This window comes from Hypanus sabinus (assembly GCF_030144855.1).
Source record: "Hypanus sabinus isolate sHypSab1 chromosome X1 unlocalized genomic scaffold, sHypSab1.hap1 SUPER_X1_unloc_16, whole genome shotgun sequence".
Classification (NCBI taxonomy): Eukaryota; Metazoa; Chordata; class Chondrichthyes; order Myliobatiformes; family Dasyatidae; genus Hypanus; species Hypanus sabinus.
This window is the reverse complement of record NW_026778964.1, coordinates 10,001-34,354: the sequence shown is the minus strand read 5'-3', so window position 1 is coordinate 34,354 and position 24,354 is coordinate 10,001. Positions and strand designations below refer to the sequence as shown.

At 58.4% G+C, this 24,354-nt stretch overlaps 1 protein-coding gene across 2 annotated transcripts in view; it reads left to right on the top strand.

Annotated features, from left to right (window-relative positions):
• The window catches only part of LOC132385606 (outer dynein arm-docking complex subunit 4-like), a 188,453-nt gene that overhangs the window by 163,473 nt on the left and 626 nt on the right, over positions 1-24,354 (top strand). For both annotated transcript variants that reach the window (XM_059957781.1, XM_059957780.1), the window contains exons 5-6: positions 11,232-11,403; positions 12,010-12,228. In XM_059957781.1, coding sequence (XP_059813764.1) covers positions 11,232-11,403; positions 12,010-12,228 — 391 coding nt within the window. The remainder of the gene's footprint in view (positions 1-11,231; positions 11,404-12,009; positions 12,229-24,354) is intronic.

Below are 24,354 nucleotides of genomic sequence, written 5' to 3'. Positions count from 1 at the left end.
TTAGAGAGGGTGCGGAGGAGATTCACCAGGATGTTGCCTAGATTAGAGAGGGTGCAGAGGGGGATTCACCAGGATGCTGCCTGGATTAGAGAGGGTGCAGAGGAGATTCACCAGGATGCTGCCCGGATTGGACAGGGTGCAGAGGGAGATTCACCATGATGCAGCCTGGATTATAGAGGGTGCAGAGGTGATTCACCTGGATGCTGCCTGGATTAGAGAAGGTGCAGAGGAGATTCACCAGGATGCTGCCTGGATTGGAGAGGGTGCAGAGGGAGATTCACCAGGATGCTGCCTGGATTGGAGAGGGTGCAGGCGAGATTCACCAGGACACTGCCTGGATTAGAGAGGGTGCAGAGGACGTTCACCAGGATGCTGCCTGGATTAGAGAGGGTGCAGAGGAGATTCACCAGGATGCTGCCTGAATTAGAGAGGGTGCAGAGGAGATTCCCCAGGATGCTGCCTGGATTAGAGAGGGTGCAGTGGAGATTCACCAGAATGCGGCCAGGATTAGAGAGGGTGCAGAGGAGATTCACCAGGATGCTGCCTGGGTTAGAGAGGGTGCAGAAGGAGATTCAGCAGGATGCTGCCTGGATTAGAGAGGGTGCAGAGGAGATTCACGAGGATGCTCCCTGGATTAGAGAGGGTACAGAGGAGATTCACCAGGATGCTGACTGGATTAGAGAGGGTGCAGAGGAGATTCACCAGGATGCTGACTGGATTGGAGAGGGTGCAGAGGAGATTCAGCAGGATGCTGCCCGAATTAGAGAGGGTGCAGAGGAGATTCACCAGGATGCTGCCCAGATTGGACAGGGTGCAGAGGGAGATTCACCATGATGCAGCCTGGATTAGAGAGGGTGCAGAGGTGATTCACCTGGATGCTGCCTGGATTAGAGAGGGTGCAGAGGAGATTCACCAGGATGCTGCCTGGATTGGAGAGGGTGCAGAGGGAGATTCACCAGGATGCTGCCTGGATTGGAGAGGGTGCAGAGGAGATTCACCAGGATGCTGCCTGGATTAGAGGGTGCAGAGGAGATTCACCAGGATGCTGCCTGAATCAGAGAGGGTGCAGAGGAGATTCCCCAGGATGCTGCCTGGATTAGAGAGGGTGCAGAGGAGATTCACCAGAATGCGGCCAGGATTAGAGAGGGTGCAGAGGAGATTCACCAGAATGCTGCCTGGGTTAGAGAGGGTGCAGAGGGAGATTCAGCAGGATGCTGCCTGGATTAGAGAGGGTGTAGAGGAGATTCACGGCGATGCTCCCTGGATTAGAGAGGGTTCAGAGGAGATTCACCAGGATGCTGACTGGATTAGAGAGGGTGCAGAGGAGATTCACCAGGATGCTGACTAGATTGGAGAGGGTGCAGAGGAGATTCAGCAGGATGCTGCCCGAATTAGAGAGGGTGCAGAGGAGATTCACCAGGATGCTGCCCGGATTGGACAGGGTGCAGAGGGAGATTCACCATGATGCAGCCTGGATTAGAGAGGGTGCAGAGGTGATTCACCTGGATGCTGCCTGGATTAGAGAGGGTGCAGAGGAGATTCACGAGGATGCTGTCTGGATTGGAGAGGGTGCAGAGGTGATTCACCTGGATGCTGCCTGGATTAGAGAGGGTGCAGAGGAGATTCACCAGAATGCTGCCTGGGTTAGAGAGGGTGCAGAGGGAGATTCAGCAGGATGCTGCCTGGATTAGAGAGGGTGTAGAGGAGATTCACGGCGATGCTCCCTGGATTAGAGAGGGTTCAGAGGAGATTCACCAGGATGCTGACTGGATTAGAGAGGGTGCAGAGGAGATTCACCAGGATGCTGACTAGATTGGAGAGGGTGCAGAGGAGATTCAGCAGGATGCTGCCTGGATTAGAGAGGGTGCAGAGGAGATTCACCAGGATGCGGCCTGGATTAGAGAGGGTGCAGAGGAGATTCACCAGGATGCGGCCCGGATTAGAGAGTGTGCATTGGAGATTCACCAGGATGCTGCCTGGATTAGAGAGGGTGCAGAGGAGATTTACCAGGATGCGGCCTGGATTAGAGAGGGTGCGGAGGAGATTCACCAGGATGTTGCCTAGATTAGAGAGGGTGCAGAGGGGGATTCACCAGGATGCTGCCTGGATTAGAGAGGGTGCGGAGTAGATTCACCAGGATGCTGCCTGGATTAGAGAGGGAGCAGAGGAGATTCACCAGGATGCGGCCAGGATTAGAGAGGGTGCAGAGGAGATTCACCAGAATGCTGCCTGGGTGAGAGAGGGTGCAGAGGGAGATTCAGCAGGATGCTGCCTGGATTAGAGAGGGTGTAGAGGAGTTTCACGGCGATGCTCCCTGGATTAGAGAGGGTTCAAAGGAGATTCACCAGGATGCTGACTGGATTAGAGAGGGTGTAGAGGAGATTCACCAGGATGCTGACTAGATTGGAGAGGGTGCAGAGGAGATTCAGCAGGATGCTGCCCGAATTAGAGAGGGTGCAGAGGAGATTCACCAGGATGCTGCCCGGATTGGACATGGTGCAGAGGGAGATTCACCATGATGCTGCCCGGATTGGACAGGGTGCAGAGGGAGATTCACCATGATGCAGCCTGGATTAGAGAGGGTGCAGAGGTGATTCACCTGGATGCTGCCTGGATTAGAGAGGGTACAGAGGAGATTCACCAGGATGCTGCCTGGATTGGAGAGGGTGCAGAGGGAGATTCACCAGGATGCTGCCTGGATTGGAGAGGGTGCAGAGGAGATTCACCAGGATGCTGCCTGGATTAGAGGGTGCAGAGGAGATTCACCAGGATGCTGCCTGAATTAGAGAGGGTGCAGAGGAGATTCCCCAGGATGCTGCCTGGATTAGAGAGGGTGCAGAGGAGATTCACCAGAATGCGGCCAGGATTAGAGAGGGTGCAGAGGAGATTCACCAGAATGCTGCCTGGGTTAGAGAGGGTGCAGAGGGAGATTCAGCAGGATGCTGCCTGGATTAGAGAGGGTGTAGAGGAGATTCACGGCGATGCTCCCTGGATTAGAGAGGGTTCAGAGGAGATTCACCAGGATGCTGCCTGGATTAGAGAGGGTGCAGAGGAGATTCACCAGGATGCTGACTAGATTGGAGAGGGTGCAGAGGAGATTCAGCAGGATGCTGCCCGAATTAGAGAGGGTGCAGAGGAGATTCACCAGGATGCTGCCCGGATTGGACAGGGTGCAGAGGGAGATTCACCATGATGCAGCCTGGATTAGAGAGGGTGCAGAGGTGATTCACCTGGATGCTGCCTGGATTAGAGAGGGTGCAGAGGAGATTCACCAGGATGCTGCCTGGATTGGAGAGGGTGCAGAGGTGATTCACCTGGATGCTGCCTGGATTAGAGAGGGTGCAGAGGAGATTCACCAGAATGCTGCCTGCGTTAGAGAGGGTGCAGGCGAGATTCACCAGGACACTGCCTGGATTAGAGAGGGTGCAGAGGACGTTCACCAGGATGCTGCCTGGATTAGAGAGGGTGCAGAGGAGATTCACCAGGATGCTGCCTGAATTAGAGAGGGTGCAGAGGAGATTCCCCAGGATGCTGCCTGGATTAGAGAGGGTGCAGTGGAGATTCACCAGAATGCGGCCAGGATTAGAGAGGGTGCAGAGGAGATTCACCAGGATGCTGCCTGGGTTAGAGAGGGTGCAGAAGGAGATTCAGCAGGATGCTGCCTGGATTAGAGAGGGTGCAGAGGAGATTCACGAGGATGCTCCCTGGATTAGAGAGGGTACAGAGGAGATTCACCAGGATGCTGACTGGATTAGAGAGGGTGCAGAGGAGATTCACCAGGATGCTGACTGGATTGGAGAGGGTGCAGAGGAGATTCAGCAGGATGCTGACCGAATTAGAGAGGGTGCAGAGGAGATTCACCAGGATGCTGCCCGGATTGGACCGGGTGCAGAGGGAGATTCACCATGATGCAGCCTGGATTAGAGAGGGTGCAGAGGTGATTCACCAGGATGCTGCCTGGATTGGAGAGGGTGCAGAGGAGATTCACCAGGCTGCTGCCTGAATTAGGGTGGGTGCCGAGGAGATTCACCAGGATGCTGCCTGGATTGGAGAGGGTGCAGAGGAGATTCACCAGGATGCTACCTGGATTAGAGAGGGTGCAGAGGAGAGGAGGAGATTCACCAGGATGCTGCCTGGATTAGAGTGGGTGCAGAAGGAGATTCACCAGGATGCTGCCTGGATTAGAGAGGGTGCAGAGGAGATTCACCAGGATGCTGCCTGGATTAGAGAGGGTGTAGAGGAGAGGAGGAGATTCACCGGGATGCTGCCTGGATTAGAGAGGGTGTGGAGGAGATTCACCAGGATGCTGCCTGGATTGGAGAGGGTGCAGAGGAGATTCACCAGGATGCTGCCTGGATTAGAGAGGGTGCAGAGGACATTCACCAGGATGCTGCCTGCATTAGAGAGGGTGCAGAGGAGATTCACCAGGATGCTGCCTGGGTTAGAGAGGGTGCAGAGGAGATTCACCAGGATGCTGCCTGGATAAGAGAGGGTGCAGAGGAGATTCACCAGGATGCTGCCTGGATTGGAGAGGGTGCAGAGGAGATTCACCAGGATGCTGCCTGGATTAGAGAGGGTGCAGAGGAGATTCACCAGGATGCTGCCTGGATTAGAGAGGGTGCAGAGGAGATTCACCAGGATGCTGCCTGGATTGGAGAGGGTGCAGAGGGAGATTCACCAGAATGCTGCCTGGATTGGAGAGGGTGCAGAGGAGATTCACCAGGATGCTGACTGAATTAGGGTGGGTGCCGAGGAGATTCACCAGGATGCTGCCTGGATTGGAGAGGGTGCAGAGGAGATTCACCAGGATGCTACCTGGATTAGAGAGGGTGCAGAGGAGAGGAGGAGATTCACCAGGTTGCTGCCTGGATTAGAGCGGGTGCAGAAGGAGATTCACCAGGATGCTGCCTGGATTAGAGAGGGTGCAGAGGAGATTCACCAGGATGCTGCCTGGATTAGAGAGGGTGCAGAGGAGAGGAGGAGATTCACCGGGATGCTGCCTGGATTAGAGAGGGTGCAGAGGAGATTCACCAGGATGCTGCCTGGATTAGAGAGGGTGTAGAGGAGAGGAGGAGATTCACCGGGATGCTGCCTGGATTAGAGAGGGTGTGGAGGAGATTCACCAGGATGCTGCCTGGATTGGAGAGGGTGCAGAGGAGATTCACCAGGATGCTGCCCGGATTAGAGAGGGTGCAGAGGACATTCACCAGGATGCTGCCTGGATTAGAGAGGGTGCAGAGGAGATTCACCAGGATGCTGCCTGGGTTAGAGAGGGTGCAGAGGAGATTCACCAGGATGCTCCCTGGATAAGAGAGGGTGCAGAGGAGATTCACCAGGATGCTGACTGGATTGGAGAGGGTGCAGAGGATATTCAGCAGGATGCTGCCCGAATTAGAGAGGGTGTAGAGGAGATTCACCAGGATGCTGCCCGGATTGGACAGGGTGCAGAGGGAGATTCACCATGATGCAGCCTGGATTAGAGAGGGTGCAGAGGTGATTCACCTGGATGCTGCCTGGACTAGAGAGGGTGCAGAGGAGATTCACCAGGATGCTGCCTGGATTGGAGAGGGTGCAGAGGGAGATTCACCAGGATGCTGCCTGGATTGGAGAGGGTGCAGAGGAGATTCACCAGGATGCTGCCTGGATTAGAGAGGGTGCAGAGGGAGATTCACCATGATGCAGCCTGGATTAGAGAGGGTGCAGAGGTGATTCACCTGGATGCTGCCTGGATTAGAGAGGGTGCAGAGGAGATTCACCTGGATGCTGCCTGGATTGGAGAGGGTGCAGAGGGAGATTCACCAGGATGCTGCCTGGATTGGAGAGGGTGCAGAGGAGATTCACCAGGCTGCTGCCTGAATTAGGGTGGGTGCCGAGGAGATTCACCAGGATGCTGCCTGGATTGGAGAGGGTGCAGAGGAGATTCACCAGGATGCTACCTGGATTAGAGAGGGTGCAGAGGAGAGGAGGAGATTCACCAGGATGCTGCCTGGATTAGAGTGGGTGCAGAAGGAGATTCACCAGGATGCTGCCTGGATTAGAGAGGGTGCAGAGGAGATTCACCAGGATGCTGCCTGGATTAGAGAGGGTGTAGAGGAGAGGAGGAGATTCACCGGGATGCTGCCTGGATTAGAGAGGGTGTGGAGGAGATTCACCAGGATGCTGCCTGGATTGGAGAGGGTGCAGAGGAGATTCACCAGGATGCTGCCTGGATTAGAGAGGGTGCAGAGGACATTCACCAGGATGCTGCCTGCATTAGAGAGGGTGCAGAGGAGATTCACCAGGATGCTGCCTGGGTTAGAGAGGGTGCAGAGGAGATTCACCAGGATGCTGCCTGGATAAGAGAGGGTGCAGAGGAGATTCACCAGGATGCTGCCTGGATTGGAGAGGGTGCAGAGGAGATTCACCAGGATGCTGCCTGGATTAGAGAGGGTGCAGAGGAGATTCACCAGGATGCTGCCTGGATTAGAGAGGGTGCAGAGGAGATTCACGAGGATGCTCCCTGGATTAGAGAGGGTACAGAGGAGATTCACCAGGATGCTGACTGGATTAGAGAGGGTGCAGAGGAGATTCACCAGGATGCTGACTGGATTGGAGAGGGTGCAGAGGAGATTCAGCAGGATGCTGCCCGAATTAGAGAGGGTGCAGAGGAGATTCACCAGGATGCTGCCCGGATTGGACAGGGTGCAGAGGGAGATTCACCATGATGCAGCCTGGATTAGAGAGGGTGCAGAGGTGATTCACCTGGATGCTGCCTGGATTAGAGAGGGTGTAGAGGAGATTCACCAGGATGCTGCCTGGATTGGAGAGGGTGCAGAGGGAGATTCACCAGAATGCTGCCTGGATTGGAGAGGGTGCAGAGGAGATTCACCAGGATGCTGCCTGAATTAGGGTGGGTGCCGAGGAGATTCACCAGGATGCTGCCTGGATTGGAGAGGGTGCAGAGGAGATTCACCAGGATGCTACCTGGATTAGAGAGGGTGCAGAGGAGAGGAGGAGATTCACCAGGTTGCTGCCTGGATTAGAGTGGGTGCAGAAGGAGATTCACCAGGATGCTGCCTGGATTAGAGAGGGTGCAGAGGAGATTCACCAGGATGCTGCCTGGATTAGAGAGGGTGCAGAGGAGAGGAGGAGATTCACCGGGATGCTGCCTGGATTAGAGAGGGTGCAGAGGAGATTCACCAGGATGCTGCCTGGATTAGAGAGGGTGTAGAGGAGAGGAGGAGATTCACCGGGATGCTGCCTGGATTAGAGAGGGTGTGGAGGAGATTCACCAGGATGCTGCCTGGATTGGAGAGGGTGCAGAGGAGATTCACCAGGATGCTGCCCGGATTAGAGAGGGTGCAGAGGACATTCACCAGGATGCTGCCTGGATTAGAGAGGGTGCAGAGGAGATTCACCAGGATGCTGCCTGGGTTAGAGAGGGTGCAGAGGAGATTCACCAGGATGCTCCCTGGATAAGAGAGGGTGCAGAGGAGATTCACCAGGATGCTGACTGGATTAGAGAGGGTGCAGAGGAGATTCACCAGAATGCGGCCAGGATTAGAGAGGGTGCAGAGGAGATTCACCAGGATGCTGCCTGGGTTAGAGAGGGTGCAGAGGACATTCACCAGGAGGCTGCCTGGATTAGAGAGGGTGCAGAGGAGATTCACCAGGATGCTGCCTGGATTAGAGAGGGTACAGAGGAGATTTACCAGAATGCTGCCTGGATTAGAGAGGGTGCAGAGGAGATTCACCAGAATGCGGCCAGGATTAGAGAGGGTGCAGAGGAGATTCAGCAGGATGCTGCCTGTATTAGAGAGGGTGCAGAGGAGATTCACCAGAATGCGGCCAGGATTAGAGAGGGTGCAGAGGAGATTCAGCAGGATGCTGCCTGGATTAGAGAGGGTACAGAGGAGATTTACCAGAATGCTGCCTGGATTAGAGAGGGTGCAGAGGAGATTCACCAGAATGCGGCCAGGATTAGAGAGGGTGCAGAGGAGATTCAGCAGGATGCTGCCTGGATTAGAGAGGGTACAGAGGAGATTTACCAGAATGCTGCCTGGATTAGAGAGGGTGCAGAGGATATTCAGTAGGATGCTGCCTGAATTAGAGAGGGTGCAGAGGAGATTCACCAGGATGCTGCCCGGATTGGACAGGGTGCAGAGGGAGATTCACCATGATGCAGCCTGGATTATAGAGGGTGCAGAGGTGATTCACCTGGATGCTGCCTGGATTAGAGAGGGTGCAGAGGAGATTCACCAGTATGCTGCCTGGATTGGAGAGGGTGCAGAGGGAGATTCACCAGGATGCTGCCTGGATTGGAGAGGGTGCAGAGGAGATTCACCAGGACACTGCCTGGATTAGAGAGGGTGCAGAGGACATTCACCAGGATGCTGCCTGGATTAGAGAGGGTGCAGAGGAGATTCACCAGGATGCTGCCTGAATTAGAGAGGGTGCAGAGGAGATTCCCCAGGATGCTGCCTGGATTGGAGAGGGTGCAGAGGAGATTCACCAGAATGCGGCCAGGATTAGAGAGGGTGCAGAGGAGATTCACCAGGATGCTGCCTGGGTTAGAGAGGGTGCAGAAGGAGATTCAGCAGGATGCTGCCTGGATTAGAGAGGGTGCAGAGGAGATTTACGAGGATGCTCCCTGGATTAGAGAGGGTACAGAGGGGATTCACCATGATGCTGCCTGGATTAGAGAGTGTGCGGAGTAGATTCACCAGGATGCTGCCTGGATTAGAGCGGGTGCAGAGGAGATTCACCAGGATGCTGCCTGGATTAGAGAGGGTGCAGAGGACATTCACCAGGATGCTTCCTGGATTAGAGAGTGTGCAGAGGAGATTCACCAGGACACTGCCTGGATTAGAGAGGGTGCAGAGGAGATTCACCATGATGCTGCCTGGATTAGAGAGGGTGCAGAGGAGATTCGCCGTGATGCTGCCTAGATTAGAGAGGGTGCAGAGGAGATTCACAAGGATGCTGCCTGGATTGGAGAGGTTGCAGTGGAAGTTCACCAGAATGCTGCCTGGATTAGAGAGGGTGCAGAGGAGATTCACCAGGATGCTGCCTGGATTGGAGAGGGTGCAGAGGAGATTCACCAGGATGCTGCCTGGATTGGAGAGGGTGCAGAGGAGATTCAGCAGGATGCTGCCTGGATTAGAGAGGGTGCAGAGGAGATTCACCAGGATGCTGCCTGGATTAGAGAGGGTGCAGAGGAAATTCACCAGGATGCTGCCTGGATTAGAGAGAGTGCAGATGGAGATTCACCAGGATGCTGCCTGGATTAGAGAGGGTGCAGAGGAGATTCACCAGGATGCTGCCTGGATTAGAGAGGGTGGAGAGGAGATTCACCATGATGCTGCCTGGATTAGAGAGAGTGCAGAGGAGATTCACCAGGATGCTGCCTGGATTGGAGAGGGTGCAGTGGAGATTCACCAGGATGCTGCCTGGATTGGAGAGGGTGCAGAGGAAGTTCACCAGAACGCTGCCTGGATTAGAGAGGGTGCAGAGGAGATTCACCAGGATGCTGCCTGGATTGGAGAGGGTGCAGAGGAGATTCACCAGGATGCTGCCTGGATTGGAGAGGGTGCAGAGGAGATTCACCAGGATGCTGCCTGGATTAGAGAGGGTGCAGAGGAAATTCACCAGGATGCTGCCTGGATTAGAGAGGGTGCAGAGGAAATTCACCAGGATGCTGCCTGGATTCGAGAAGGTGCCCTATCAGGGTAGATTGAGTGAAGTGGGGCTTTTCTCCTTGGAGCAGAAGAGGACGAGATCGAGGTGCGCTGAGTGTTAAGAGGCACAGATCGGGCGGACAGCCAGTGACCTTTCTCCCCCAGGGTGGCAATGGCTAATATGAGGGGGCATAATTTTATGATGATTGAAGGAAAGTTTAGGGGGGATGTCAGCGATTTCTTTTTTTACATCGAGGCTGGTGGGTGTGTGGAATTCCCTGCCAAGGGAGGTGGTGGAGGCAGATATTTTCGGGGCATTTAATAGACCCTTCGATTGGAACATTAGTGACAGAAAACTCGGGGAGGGGGGTATATGGGAGGGAAGAGTTAGATTGACCCTAGAGTCGGTTAAAAAATGTTTGTGGCACACGTCACTGAGTGCATTTAATAGGTAGTGGGAGCTATACCACCCCCCAGATTTAACAACCTTAAGGAACCCAAACATTTAATAAGTAAACTTGACTCTTGAATTTCGAATCGAGTTAGTGCTAAAGGTGGACGAAAATGTGGAAGTGGAGAGGATGTTTCCTATAGTGGGGGGAGTCTAGGACCAGAGTACACAGATAGAATGGATGTGGAGAGGATGTTTCCTATAGTGGGGGAGTCTAGGACCAGAGGGCACAGATAGAGTGGATGTGGAGAGGATGTTTCCCAGAGTGGGGGAGTCTAGGACCAGAGGGCACAGATAGAGTGGATGTGGAGAGTATGTTTCCTGTAGTGGGGGAGTCTAGGACCAGAGGACACATATAGAGTGGATATGGAGAGGATGTTTCCCAGAGTTGGGGAGTCTAGGACCAGAGGGCAGAGATAGAGTGGATGTGGAGAGGATGTTTCCTATAGTGGGAGAGTCTAGGATCAGAGGACACAGATAGAGTGGATGTGGAGAGGATGTTTCCTACAGTGGGGGAGTCTAGGAGCAGAGGACACAGATAGAGTGGATGTGGAGAGGGTGTTTCCTATAGTGGGGGAGTCTAGGACCAGAGGACACAGATAGAGTGGATGTGCAGAGGATGTTTCCTATAGTGGGGGAGTCTAGGAGCAGAGGACACAGATAGAGTGGATGTGGAGAGTGTGTTTCCTCTCATGGGGAAGTCTAGGACGAGAGGACCCAGATAGAGTGGATGTGGAGAGGATATTTCCTTTCGTGAGGTAGTCACGAACCAGAGGACACAGCCTCAGAGTAGAGGGACGTCCATTTAGAACAGAGATGAGGAGGAATTTCTTTAGCCAGATGGTGCTGAATCTGTGGAATTTGTTGCTACAGATGGCAGTGGAGGCCGATTCGTCGGGTATATTTTAATGGAGGTTGACAGGTTCCCGATTAGTCAGCACATCAAAGGTTACAAAGAGAATGGGTGTTGAGATGGTTAATTAATCAGCCGTGATGGAATGGGGACGCAGACTGGATGGGCTGAATGTCGAATACAGTGTGACCGAGATGGTGGGGGTAGACGCTGTGCGGTGTAAGGGGGTTTTGCTGATGGTGTCTCACCTCTCCTTCCATCTCTCCGCAAGAAAGTGGCCCCGAAAACGAAATCGCAACCGTGGCGACAGAGTCTCGACCTGAAGCAGGCGTCGCCGATGAAACAGAACCAGCTGGAGCCCAAGACCAACCGGACGGTCCGGGCACTGCTGGGCGAGCTGTACCACGACAAGGAGTACCTGGAGAAGTTGCTGACTGACAAAGGTACTGGCTTCTCACCTGGCCTACAGCTCCTTCCCTCAGCTCTCTGACCAAACCTCCCTCAACGCCTCCCACTCCTCCTCCCCCTCCTGTCCCACTCCACCTCCCCCTCCTGTCCCACTCCTCCTCCCCCTCCCCCTCACCTGTCCCACTGCCCCCTCCCCGCCTGTCCCACTCCCTCTCCCTCACCTGTCCTCATCCCCCTCCCCCTCACCTGTCCTCATCCCCCTCCCCCTCACGTCCCAGTGCCCCTCCCCCTCCTGTCCCACTCCTCCCTCACCTGTCCCCCTCCCCCCTCCCCGCCTGTCCCACTCCCTCTCCCTCACCTGTCCTCATCCCCCTCCCCCTCACCTGTCCTCATCCCCCTCCCCCTCACCTGTCCTCATCCCCCTCCCCCTCACGTCCCAGTGCCCCTCCCCCTCACTTGTCCCACTGCCCCTCCCCCTCACCTGACCCACTGCCCCTCCCCCTCCCCTGACCCACTGCCCCTCCCCCTCCCCTGTCCCACTCCCCCACACTTCTGTAGGAGAATTCTGCCACTGTCGTGGAAAGACAAAGACGTCCTGTGCTCTGAAATGTCCCTGTTTCCCCTGCCGGTGGCAAACGCAGAGCTGATGAAGGTGAACACGGGGTCCGGAGGGACGGTGCAGGACCTGGTGACCGGCGGAATCTCGCTCCTGGACGCGCAGACCGAGTTCTGGCGGGAGCAGAAGCCCATCTTCGCCCGGGAGCGTGAGCGGCGGCTGAAGGAGCAGGTCTGGAAGAGCCACCGGCTGCCGACCCGGGAGACCACCGCCGTCCTGCAGAAGATGGCCGAGATCGACGCCCGTACGTGGGGTCGACCGAGGGTGGTTTGGGGGGTGTGGAGGGGTGGGTCAGTGGGTGATCAGTGGTATGGAGGGGTGGGTCAGTGAGTGACTGGGGGTGTGGAGGGGTGGGTCAGTGGGTGGTTGTGGGTGTGGAGGGGTGGGTCAGTGGGTGATTGTGTGTGTGGAGGGGTGGGTCAGTGGGTGATCGGGGGTGTGGAAGGGTGGGTCAGTGGGTGGTTGAGGGTGTGGAGGGGTGGGTCAGTGGGGGATTGGGGTTGTGGAGGGGAGGGTCAGTGGGTGATTGTGTGTGGAGGGGTGGGTCAGTGAGTGATTGGGGGTGTGGAGGGGTGGGTCAGTGGGTGATTGGGGGTGTGGAGGGGTGGGTCAGTGTCTGATTTGGGTGTGTGGAGGGGTGGGTCAGTGGGTGATTGGGGGTGTGGAGGGATGGGTCAGTGGGTGATTGTGTGTGGAGGGGTGGGTCAGAGGGTGATTGGGGGTGTGGAGGGGTGGGTCAGTGGGTGGTTGGGGGTGTGGAGGGGTGGGTCAGTGAGTGATTGGGGGTGTGGAGGGGTGGGTCAGTGGATGATTGGGGGTGTGGAGGGGTGGGTCAGTGGGTGATTGGGGGTGTGGAGGGGTGGGTCAGTGAGTGATTGGGGGTGTGGAGGGGTGGGTCAGTGGGTGATTGGGGTTGTGGAGGGGTGGGTCAGTGTGTGATTTGGGTGTGTGGAGGGGTGGGTCAGTGGGTGATTGTGGGTGTGGAGGGGTGGGTCAGTGGGTGATCGGTGGTATGGAGGGGTGGGTCTGGGTGATTGGGGGTGTGGAGGGGTGGGTCTGGGTGATTGGGGGTGTGGAGGGGTGGGTCAGTGGGTGATTGGGGGTGTGGAGGGATGGGTCAGTGGGTGATTGTGTGTGGAGGGGTGGGTCAGAGGGTGATTGGGGGTGTGGAGGGGTGGGTCAGTGGGTGGTTGGGGGTGTGGAGGGGTGGGTCAGTGAGTGATTGGGGGTGTGGAGGGGTGGGTCAGTGAGTGATTGGGGGTGTGGAGGGGTGGGTCAGTGGGTGATTGGGGTTGTGGAGGGGTGGGTCAGTGTGTGATTTGGGTGTGTGGAGGGGTGGGTCAGTGGGTGATTGTGGGTGTGGAGTGGTGGGTCAGTGGGTGATCGGTGGTATGGAGGGGTGGGTCTGGGTGATTGGGGGTGTGGAGGGGTGGGTCTGGGTGATTGGGGGTGTGGAGGGGTGGGTCAGTGGGTGATCGGTGGTATGGAGGGGTGGGTCTGGGTGATTGGGTGTGTGGAGGGGTGGGTCAGCGGTTGATAGGGGTTGTGGAGGGGTGGGTCAGTGGGTGATTTGGGTGTGTGGAGGGGTGGGTCAGTGGGTGATTGGGGGTGTGGAGGGATGGGTCAGTGGGTGATTGTGTGTGGAGGGGTGGGTCAGAGGGTGATTGGGGGTGTGGAGGGGTGGGTCAGTGGGTGGTTGGGGGTGTGGAGGGGTGGGTCAGTGAGTGATTGGGGGTGTGGAGGGGTGGGTCAGTGGATGATTGGGGGTGTGGAGGGGTGGGTCAGTGGGTGATTGGGGGTGTGGAGGGGTGGGTCAGTGAGTGATTGGGGGTGTGGAGGGGTGGGTCAGTGGGTGATTGGGGTTGTGGAGGGGTGGGTCAGTGTGTGATTTGGGTGTGTGGAGGGGTGGGTCAGTGGGTGATTGTGGGTGTGGAGGGGTGGGTCAGTGGGTGATCGGTGGTATGGAGGGGTGGGTCTGGGTGATTGGGGGTGTGGAGGGGTGGGTCTGGGTGATTGGGGGTGTGGAGGGGTGGGTCAGTGGGTGATTGGGGGTGTGGAGGGATGGGTCAGTGGGTGATTGTGTGTGGAGGGGTGGGTCAGAGGGTGATTGGGGGTGTGGAGGGGTGGGTCAGTGGGTGGTTGGGGGTGTGGAGGGGTGGGTCAGTGAGTGATTGGGGGTGTGGAGGGGTGGATCAGTGGATGATTGGGGGTGTGGAGGGGTGGGTCAGTGGGTGATTGGGGGTGTGGAGGGGTGGGTCAGTGAGTGATTGGGGGTGTGGAGGGGTGGGTCAGTGGGTGATTGGGGTTGTGGAGGGGTGGGTCAGTGTGTGATTTGGGTGTGTGGAGGGGTGGGTCAGTGGGTGATTGTGGGTGTGGAGTGGTGGGTCAGTGGGTGATCGGTGGTATGGAGGGGTGGGTCTGGGTGATTGGGGGTGTGGAGGGGTGGGTCTGGGTGATTGGGGGTGTGGAGGGGTGGGTCAGTGGGTGATCGGTGGTATGGAGGGGTGGGTCTGGGTGATTGGGTGTGTGGAGGGGTGGGTCAGCGGTTGATAGGGGTTGTGGAGGGGTGGGTCAGTGGGTGATTGGGGGTGTAGAGGGGTGGGTCAGTGGGTGATCGGTGGTATGGAGGGGTGGGTCTGGGTGATTGGGGGTGTGGAGGGGTGGGTCAGTGGGTGGTTGTGGGTGTGGAGGGGTGGGTCAGTGAGTGATTGGGGGTGTGGAGGGGTGGGTCAGTGGATGATTGGGGGAATGGAGGGGTGGGTCAGTGGGTGATCGGTGGTATGGAGGGGTGGGTCTGGGTGATTGGTGGTGTGGAGGGGTGGGTCAGTGGGCGATTGGGGGTGTGGAGGGTTGGGTCAGTGAGTGATCGGGGGTGTGGAGGAGTGGGTCTGGGTGATCGGGGGTGTGGAGGGGTGGGTCTGGGTGGTTGGGGGTGTGGAGGGGTGGGTCAGTGGGTGATTGGGGTGTGGAGGGGTGGGTCAGTGTGTGATTGTGGGTGTGGAGGGGTGGGTCAGTGGGTGATTGTGGGTGTGGAGGGGTGGGTCAGTGGGTGGTTGGGGGTGTGGAGGGGTGGGTCAGTGGGTGATTGGGTGTGTGCAGAGGTGGGTCAGTGGGTGATTGTGGGTGTGGAGGGGTGGGTCAGTGGGTGATTGGGGGTGTGTAGGGGTGGGTCAGTGGGTGGTTGCGGGTGTGGAGGGGTGGGTCAGTGGGTGATTGGGGGTGTGGAGGAGTGGGTCAGTGGATGATTGTGGGTGTGGAGGGGTGGGTCAGAGGGTGATTGGGGGTGTGGAGTGGTGTGTCAGTGGGTGGTTGGGGGTGTGTGGAGGGGTGGGTCTGTGGGTGATTGGGGGTTTGGAGGGGTGGGTCAGTGGATGATTGTGGGTGTGGAGGGGTGGGTCACTGGGTGATTGGGGGTGTGGAGGAGTGGGTCAGTGGATGATTGTGGGTGTGGAGGGGTGGGTCAGAGGGTGATTGGGGGTGTGGAGTGGTGTGTCAGTGGGTGGTTGGGGGTGTGGAGGGGTGGGTCAGTGGATGATTGGGGGTGTGGAGGGGTGGGTCAGTGGGTGATTGGGGGTGTGGAGGGGTGGGTCAGTGGGTGACTGGGGGTGTGGAGGGGTGGGTCAGTGGGTGATTGGGGGTGTGGAGGGGTGGGTCAGTGGGTGATTGGGGGTGTGGAGGGGTGGGTCACTGAGTGATTGGGGGTGTGGAGGGGTGGGTCAGTGGGTGACTGGGGGTGTGGAGGGGTGGGTCAGTGGGTGACTGGGGGTGTGGAGGGGTGGGTCAGTGGGTGATTGGGGGTTTGGAGGTGTGGATCAGTGGATGATTGTGGGTGTGGAGGGGTGGGTCAGTGGGTGATTGGGGGTGTGGAGGGGTGGGTCAGTGGGTGATTGGGGGTGTGGAGGGGTGGGTCAGTGGGTGATTGGGGGTGTGGAGGGGTGGGTCAGTGAGTGATTGGGGGTGTGGAGGGGTGGGTCAGTGGATGATTGTGGGTGTGGAGGGGTGGGTCAGTGGGTGATCGGTGGTGTGGTGGGGTGGGTCAGTGGGTGGTTGGGGGTGTGGAGGGGTGGGTCAGTGGGTGATTGGGGGTGTGGGTCAGTGGATGATTGGGGGTGTGGAGGGGTGGGTCAGTGGGTGATTGGGGGTGTGGAGGGGTGGGTCACTGAGTGATTGGGGGTGTGGAGGGGTGGGTCAGTGGGTGACTGGGGGTGTGGAGGGGTGGGTCAGTGGGTGATTGGGGGTGTGGAGGGGTGGGTCAGTGGGTGTTTGGGGGTGTGGAGGGGTGGGTCAGTGGGTGATTGGGGGTGTGGAGGGCTGGGTCAGTGGGTGAATGGGGGTGTGGAGGGGTGGGTCAGTGGGTGATTGTGGGTGTGGAGGGGTGGGTCAGTGGGTGGTTGGGGGTGTGGAGGGGTGGGTCAGTGGGTGGTTGGGGGTGTGGAGGGGTGGGTCAGTGGGTGATTGGGGGTGTGTAGGGGTGGGTCAGTGGGTGGTTGCGGGTGTGGAGGGGTGGGTCAGTGGGTGATTGGGGGTGTGGAGGAGTGGGTCAGTGGATGATTGTGGGTGTGGAGGGGTGGGTCAGAGGGTGATTGGGGGTGTGGAGTGGTGTGTCAGTGGGTGGTTGGGGGTGTGTGGAGGGGTGGGTCTGTGGGTGATTGGGGGTTTGGAGGGGTGGGTCAGTGGATGATTGTGGGTGTGGAGGGGTGGGTCAGAGGGTGATTGGGGGTGTGGAGTGGTGTGTCAGTGGGTGGTTGGGGGTGTGGAGGGGTGGGTCAGTGGGTGATTGGGGGTGTGGGTCAGTGGATGATTGGGGGTGTGGAGGGGTGGGTCAGTGGGTGATTGGGGGTGTGGAGGGGTGGGTCAGTGGGTGATTGGGGGTGTGGAGGGGTGGGTCACTGAGTGATTGGGGGTGTGGAGGGGTGGGTCAGTGGGTGACTGGGGGTGTGGAGGGGTGGGTCAGTGGGTGACTGGGGGTGTGGAGGGGTGGGTCAGTGGGTGATTGGGGGTGTGGAGGTGTGGATCAGTGGATGATTGTGGGTGTGGAGGGGTGGGTCAGTGGGTGATTGGGGGTGTGGAGGGGTGGGTCAGTGGGTGATTGGGGGTGTGGAGGGGTGGGTCAGTGAGTGATTGGGGGTGTGGAGGGGTGGGTCAGTGGATGTTTGTGGGTGTGGAGGGGTGGGTCAGTGGGTGATCGGTGGTGTGGTGGGGTGGGTCAGTGGGTGGTTGGGGGTGTGGAGGGGTGGGTCAGTGGGTGATTGGGGGTGTGGAGGGGTGGGTCAGTGGATGATTGTGGGTGTGGAGGGGTGGGTCAGTGGGTGATCGGTGGTGTGGTGGGGTGGGTCAGTGGGTGGTTGGGGGTGTGGAGGGGTGGGTCAGTGGGTGATTGGGGGTGTGGGTCAGTGGATGATTGGGGGTGTGGAGGGGTGGGTCAGTGGGTGATTGGGGGTGTGGAGGGGTGGGTCACTGAGTGATTGGGGGTGTGGAGGGGTGGGTCAGTGGGTGACTGGGGGTGTGGAGGGGTGGGTCAGTGGGTGATTGGGGGTGTGGAGGGGTGGGTCAGTGGGTGATTGGGGGTGTGGAGGGGTGGGTCAGTGGGTGATTGGGGGTGTGGAGGGCTGGGTCAGTGGGTGAATGGGGGTGTGGAGGGGTGGGTCAGTGGGTGATTGGGGGTGTGGAGGGGTGGGTCAGTGGGTGATTGGGGGTGTGGAGGGGTGGGTCAGTGGGTGATTGAGGGTGTGGAGGTGTGGGTCAGTGGGTGGTTTGGGGGTAATGGAGGGGTGGGTCAGTGGGTGATTGAGGGTGTGGAGGGGTGGGTCAGTGGGTGATTGGGGGTGTGGAGGGGTGGGTCAGTGGGTGAATGGGGTGTGTGGAGTGGTGGGTCAGTGGGAGATTGGGAGTGTGTGGCGGGGTGGGTCAGTGGGAGATTGGGGGTGTGGAGGGGTGGGTCAGTGGGTGATTGGGGGTGTGGAGGGGTGGGTCAGTGGGTGATTGGGGGTGTGGAGGGGTGGGTCATTGGGTGGTTGAGGTGTGGAGGGGTGAGTCAGTGGGTGATTGGGGGCATGGAGGGGTGGGTCAGTGGGTGGTTGGGGGTGTGGAGGGGTGGATCAGTGGATGATTGGGGGTGCGGAGGGGTGGGTCAGTGGGTGATTGGGGGTGTGTGGAGGGTTGGGTCTGTGGGTGATTGGGGGTTTGGAGGGGTGGGTCAGTGGATGATTGTGGGTGTGGAGGGGTGGGTCAGTGGGTGATTGGGGGTGTGGAGCGGTGGGTCAGTGGGTGATTGGGGGTGTGGAGGGGTGGGTCAGTGGGTGGTTGGGTTGTGGAGGGGTGGGTCAGTGGGTGATTGGGTGTGTGGTGGGTCAGTGGGTGATTGGGGGTGTGGAGGGGTGGATCAGTGGATGATTGGGGGTGCGGAGGGGTGGGTCAGTGGGTGATTAGGGGTGTGGAGGGGTTGGTCAGTGGGTGATTGGGGGTGTGGAGGGCTGGGTCAGTGGGTGAATGGGGGTGTGGAGGGGTGGGTCAGTGTGTGATTGGGGGTGTGGAGGGGTGGGTCAGTGGGTGATTGAGGGTGTGGAGGGGTGGGTCAGTGGGTGGTTTGGGGGGTAATGGAGGGGTGGGTCAGTGGGTGATTGGGGGTGTGGAGGGGTGTGTCAGTGGGTGAATGGGGGTGTGGAGGGGTAGGTCAGTGGGTGATTGGGGGTGTGGAGGGGTGGGTCAGTGGGTGATTGGGGGTGTGGAGGGGTGGGTCAGTGGGTGATTGGGGGTGTGGAGGGGTGGGTCAGTGGGTGATTGGGGGTGTGGAGGGCTGGGTCAGTGGGTGAATGGGGGTGTGGAGGGGTGGGTCAGTGGGTGAATGGGGGTGTGGAGGGGTGGGTCAGTGGGTGTTTGGGGGTGTGGAGGGGTGGGTCAGTGGGTGATTGAGGGTGTGGAGGGGTGGGTCAGTGGGTGGTTTGGGGGGTAATGGAGGGGTGGGTCAGTGGGTGATTGGGGGTGTGGAGGGGTGGGTCAGTGGGTGATTGGGGGTGTGGAGGGGTGGGTCAGTGGGTGAATGGGGTGTGTGGAGGGGTGGGTCAGTGGGAGATTGGGAGTGTGTGGCGGGGTGGGTCAGTGGGAGATTGGGGGTGTGGAGGGGTGGGTCAGTGGGTGATTGGGGGTGTGGAGGGGTGGGTCAGTGGGTGATTGGGGGTGTGGAGGGGTGGGTCAGTGGGTGGTTGGGGGTGTGGAGGGGTGGATCAGTGGATGATTGGGGGTGCAGAGGGGTGGGTCAGTGGGTGATTGGGGGTGTGTGGAGGGGTGGGTCTGTGGGTGATTGGGGGTTTGGAGGGGTGGGTCAGTGGATGATTGTGGGTGTGGAGGGGTGGGTCAGTGGGTGATTGGGGGTGTGGAGCGGTGGGTCAGTGGGTGATTGGGGGTGTGGAGGGGTGGGTCAGTGGGTGGTTGGGTTGTGGAGGGGTGGGTCAGTGTGTGATTGGGTGTGTGGTGGGTCAGTGGGTGATTGGGGGTGTGGAGGGGTGGATCAGTGGATGATTGGGGGTGCGGAGGGGTGGGTCAGTGGGTGATTAGGGGTGTGGAGGGGTTGGTCAGTGGGTGATTGGGGGTGTGGAGGGCTGGGTCAGTGGGTGAATGGCGGTGTGGAGGGGTGGGTCAGTGGGTGATTGGGGGTGTGGAGGGGTGGGTCAGTGGGTGATTGATTGTGTGGAGGGGTGGGTCAGTGGGTGGTTTGGGGGGTAATGGAGGGGTGGGTCAGTGGGTGATTGGGGGTGTGGAGGGGTGGGTCAGTGGGTGAATGGGGGTGTGGAGGGGTGGGTCAGTGTGTGATTGGGGGTGTGGAGGGGTGGGTCAGTGGGTGATTGAGGGTGTGGAGGGGTGGGTCAGTGGGTGGTTTGGGGGTTAATGGAGGGGTGGGTCAGTGGGTGATTGGGGGTGTGGAGGGGTGGGTCAGTGGGTGATTGGGGGTGTGGAGGGGTGGGTCAGTGGGTGATTGGGGGTGTGGAGGGCTGGGTCAGTGGGTGAATGGGGGTGTGGAGGGGTGGGTCAGTGGGTGATTGGGGGTGTGGAGGGGTGGGTCAGTGGGTGATTGAGGGTGTGGAGGGGTGGGTCAGTGGGTGGTTTGGGGGGTAATGGAGGGGTGGGTCAGTGGGTGATTGGGGGTGTGGAGGGGTGGGTCAGTGGGTGATTGGGGGTGTGGAGGGGTGGGTCAGTGGGTGAATGGGGTGTGTGGAGGGGTGGGTCAGTGGGAGATTGGGAGTGTGTGGCGGGGTGGGTCAGTGGGAGATTGGGGGTGTGGAGGGGTGGGTCAGTGGGTGATTGGGGGTGTGGAGGGGTGGCAGTGGGTGATTGGGGGTGTGGAGGTGTGGGTCATTGGGTGGTTGGGGTGTGGAGGGGTGGGTCAGTGGGTGATTGGGGGCGTGGAGGGGTGGGTCAGTGGATGATTGGGGGTGTGGAGGGGTGGGTCAGTGGGTGATTGGGGGTGTGGAGGGGTGGATCAGTGGATGATTGGGGGTGCGGAGGGGTGGGTCAGTGGGTGATTGGGGGTGTGTGGAGGGGTGGGTCAGTGGGTGATTGGGGGTATGGAGGGGTGGGTCAGTGGGTGATTGGGGGTGTGGAGGGGTGGGTCAGTGGGTGATTGGGCGTGTGGAGGGGTGGGTCAGTGGGTGGTTGGGTTGTGGAGGGGTGGGTCAGTGGGTGATTGGGGGTGTGGTGGGTCAGTGGGTGATTGGGGGTGTGGAGGGGTGGATCAGTGGATGATTGGGGGTGCGGAGGGGTGGGTCAGTGGGTGATTAGGGGTGTGGAGGGGTGGGTCAGTGGGTGATTGGGGGTGTGGAGGGCTGGGTCAGTGGGTGAATGGGGGTGTGGAGGGGTGGGTAAGTGGGTGATTGGGGGTGTGGAGGGGTGGGTCAGTGGGTGTTTGAGGGTGTGGAGGGGTGGGTCAGTGGGTGGTTTGGGGGGTAATGGAGGGGTGGGTCAGTGGGTGATTGGGGGTGTGGAGGGGTGGGTCAGTGGGTGAATGGGGGTGTGGAGAGGTGGGTCAGTGGGTGATTGGGGGTGTGGAGGGGTGGGTCAGTGGGTGATTGAGGGTGTGGAGGGGTGGGTCAGTGGGTGGTTTGGGGGGTAATGGAGGGGTGGGTCAGTGGTTGATTGGGGGTGTGGAGGGGTGGGTCAGTGGGTGATTGGGGGTGTGGAGGGGTGGGTCAGTGGGTGATTGGGGGTGTGGAGGGGTGGGTCAGTGGGTGAATGGGGGTGTGGGGGGGTGGGTCAGTGGGTGAATGGGGGTGTGGAGGGGTGGGTCAGTGGGTGATTGGGGGTGTGGAGGGGTGGGTCAGTGGGTGATTGAGGGTGTGGAGGGGTGGGTCAGTGGGTGGTTTGGGGGGTAATGGAGGGGTGGGTCAGTGGGTGATTGGGGGTGTGGAGGGGTGGGTCAGTGGGTGATTGGGGGTGTGGAGGGGTGGGTCAGTGGTTGATTGGGGGTGTGGAGGGGTGGATCAGTGGATGATTGGGGGTGCGGAGGGGTGGGTCAGTGGGTGATTGGGGGTGTGTGGAGGGGTGGGTCAGTGGGTGATTGGGGGTATGGAGGGGTGGGTCAGTGGATGATTGTGGTTGTGGAGGGGTGGGTCAGTGGGTGATTGGGGGTGTGGAGGGGTGGGTCAGTGGGTGATTGGGCGTGTGGAGGGGTGGGTCAGTGGGTGGTTGGGTTGTGGAGGGGTGGGTCAGTGGGTGATTGGGGGTGTGGTGGGTCAGTGGGTGATTGGGGGTGTGGAGGGGTGGATCAGTGGATGATTGGGGGTGCGGAGGGGTGGGTCAGTGGGTGATTAGGGGTGTGGAGGGGTGGGTCAGTGGGTGATTGGGGGTGTGGAGGGCTGGGTCAGTGGGTGAATGGGGGTGTGGAGGGGTGGGTCAATGGGTGATTGGGGGTGTGGAGGGGTGGGTCAGTGGGTGTTTGAGGGTGTGGAGGGGTGGGTCAGTGGGTGGTTTGGGGGGTAATGGAGGGGTGGGTCAGTGGGTGATTGGGGGTGTGGAGGGGTGGGTCAGTGGGTGAATGGGGGTGTGGAGAGGTGGGTCAGTGGGTGATTGGGGGTGTGGAGGGGTGGGTTAGTGGGTGATTGAGGGTGTGGAGGGGTGGGTCAGTGGGTGGTTTGGGGGGTAATGGAGGGGTGGGTCAGTGGTTGATTGGGGGTGTGGAGGGGTGGGTCAGTGGGTGATTGGGGGTGTGGAGGGGTGGGTCAGTGGGTGATTGGGGGTGTGGAGGGGTGGGTCAGTGGGTGAATGGGGGTGTGGGGGGGTGGGTCAGTGGGTGAATGGGGGTGTGGAGGGGTGGGTCAGTGGGTGATTGGGGGTGTGGAGGGGTGGGTCAGTAGGTGATTGAGGGTGTGGAGGGGTGGGTCAGTGGGTGGTTTGGGGGGTAATGGAGGGGTGGGTCAGTGGGTGATTGGGGGTGTGGAGGGGTGGGTCAGTGGGTGATTGGGGGTGTGGAGGGGTGGGTCAGTGGGTGAATGGGGTGTGTGGAGGGGTGGGTCAGTGGGAGATTGGGAGTGTGTGGTTGGGGTGTGGAGGGGTGGGTCAGTGGGTGATTGGGGGCGTGGAGGGGTGGGTCAGTGGGTGATTGGGGGTGTGGGGTGGTGGGTCATTGGGTGATTGGGGTAAGGAGGGGTGGTTCAGTGGTTGATTGGGGGTGTGGAGGGGTGTATCAGTGGGAGATTGGGGGTGTGTAGGGGTGGGTCAGTGGGTGATTGGGGGTGTGGAGGGGTGGGTCATTGGGTGGTTGGGGGTGTGCAGGGGTGGGTCAGTGGGTGGAGGTGTTGATCAGCCTCACTGCTTTTGGGATGAGAGGTGACCTGATAGAGGTGTACAAGATGATGACAGGCATTGATCGTGTGGATAGTCAGAGGCTTTTTCCCAGAGTTGAAATGGCTAACACGAAAGGGCACAGTTTTAAGGTGCTGGGGAGTAGGTACAGAGGAGATGTCAGGGGTAAGTTTTTAACGCAGAGAGTGGTGAGTGTGTGGAATGTACTGCCGGGGATGGTGGTGGAGGTGGATACGATAGGGTCTTTTAAGAGGCTACTGGATAGGTACATGGAGCTTAGAAAATAGCTTTGTGTGCTGTAGGTTTTCTAAGTTTGTATGAAATCGATTTATTTAATCTTGTTCTTAATCAACTTCTTTTAGTCTTTGATTTTAAAGTTTGCACTTTGTCCCACTTTGAACTCCATAGTATGAAAAGTGCTCTACAAGATTATTGTTTTTATACAAAGATTTCTTTTAAGCCTTGAGCTTCATGAATATGCGTGGATATAACTTAAGGACAGTTCAGGGACGATGGTCTGGAATGAGAGCGAACGGGCAAACGAGTCAGCAGACCTACCAACCCTAATAACCTCACACCCCAACAGACGTACGTAAGACCAGCTTTGGTCTCCAAATTTGAGGAAGGACATTCTTGCTATTGAGGGGGTGCCCTCTGGTCCTAGACTCCCCCACTATAGGAAACATCCTCTCCACATCCACTCTATCTGTGTCCTCTGGTCCTAGACTCCCCCACTGTAGGAAACATCCTCTCCACATCCACTCTATCTGTGTCCTCTGGTCCTAGACTCCCCCACTATAGGAAACATCCTCTCCACATCCACTCTATCTGTGTCCTCTGGTCCTAGACTCCCCCACTATAGGAAACATCCTCTCCACATCCACTCTATCTGTGTCCTCTGGTCCTAGACTCCCCCACTATAGGAAACATCCTCTCCACATCCACTCTATCTGTGTCCTCTGGTCCTAGACTCCCCCACTATAGGAAACATCCTCTCCACATCCACTCTATCTGTGTCCTCTGGTCCTAGACTCCCCCACTATAGGAAACATCCTCTCCACATCCACTCTATCTGTGTCCTCTGGTCCTAGACTCCCCCACTATAGGAAACATCCTCTCCACATCCACTCTATCTGTGTCCTCTGGTCCTAGACTCCCCCACTATAGGAAACATCCTCTCCACATCCACTCTATCTGTGTCCTCTGGTCCTAGACTCCCCCACTATAGGAAACATCCTCTCCACATCCATTCTATCTGTGTCCTCTGGTCTCAGACTCCCCCACTATAGGAAACATCCTCTCCACATCCACTCTATCTGTGTCCTCTGGTCCTAGACTCCCCCACTACAGGAAACATCCTCTCCACATCCACTCTATCTGTGTCCTCTGGTCCTAGACTCCCCCACTATAGGAAACATCCTCTCCACATCCACTCCATCTGTGTCCTCTGGTCCTAGACTCCCCCACTATAGGAAACATCCTCTCCACATCCACTCTATCTGTGTCCTCTGGTCCTAGACTTCCCCACTATAGGAAACATCCTCTCCACATCCACTCTATCTGTGTCCTCTGGTCC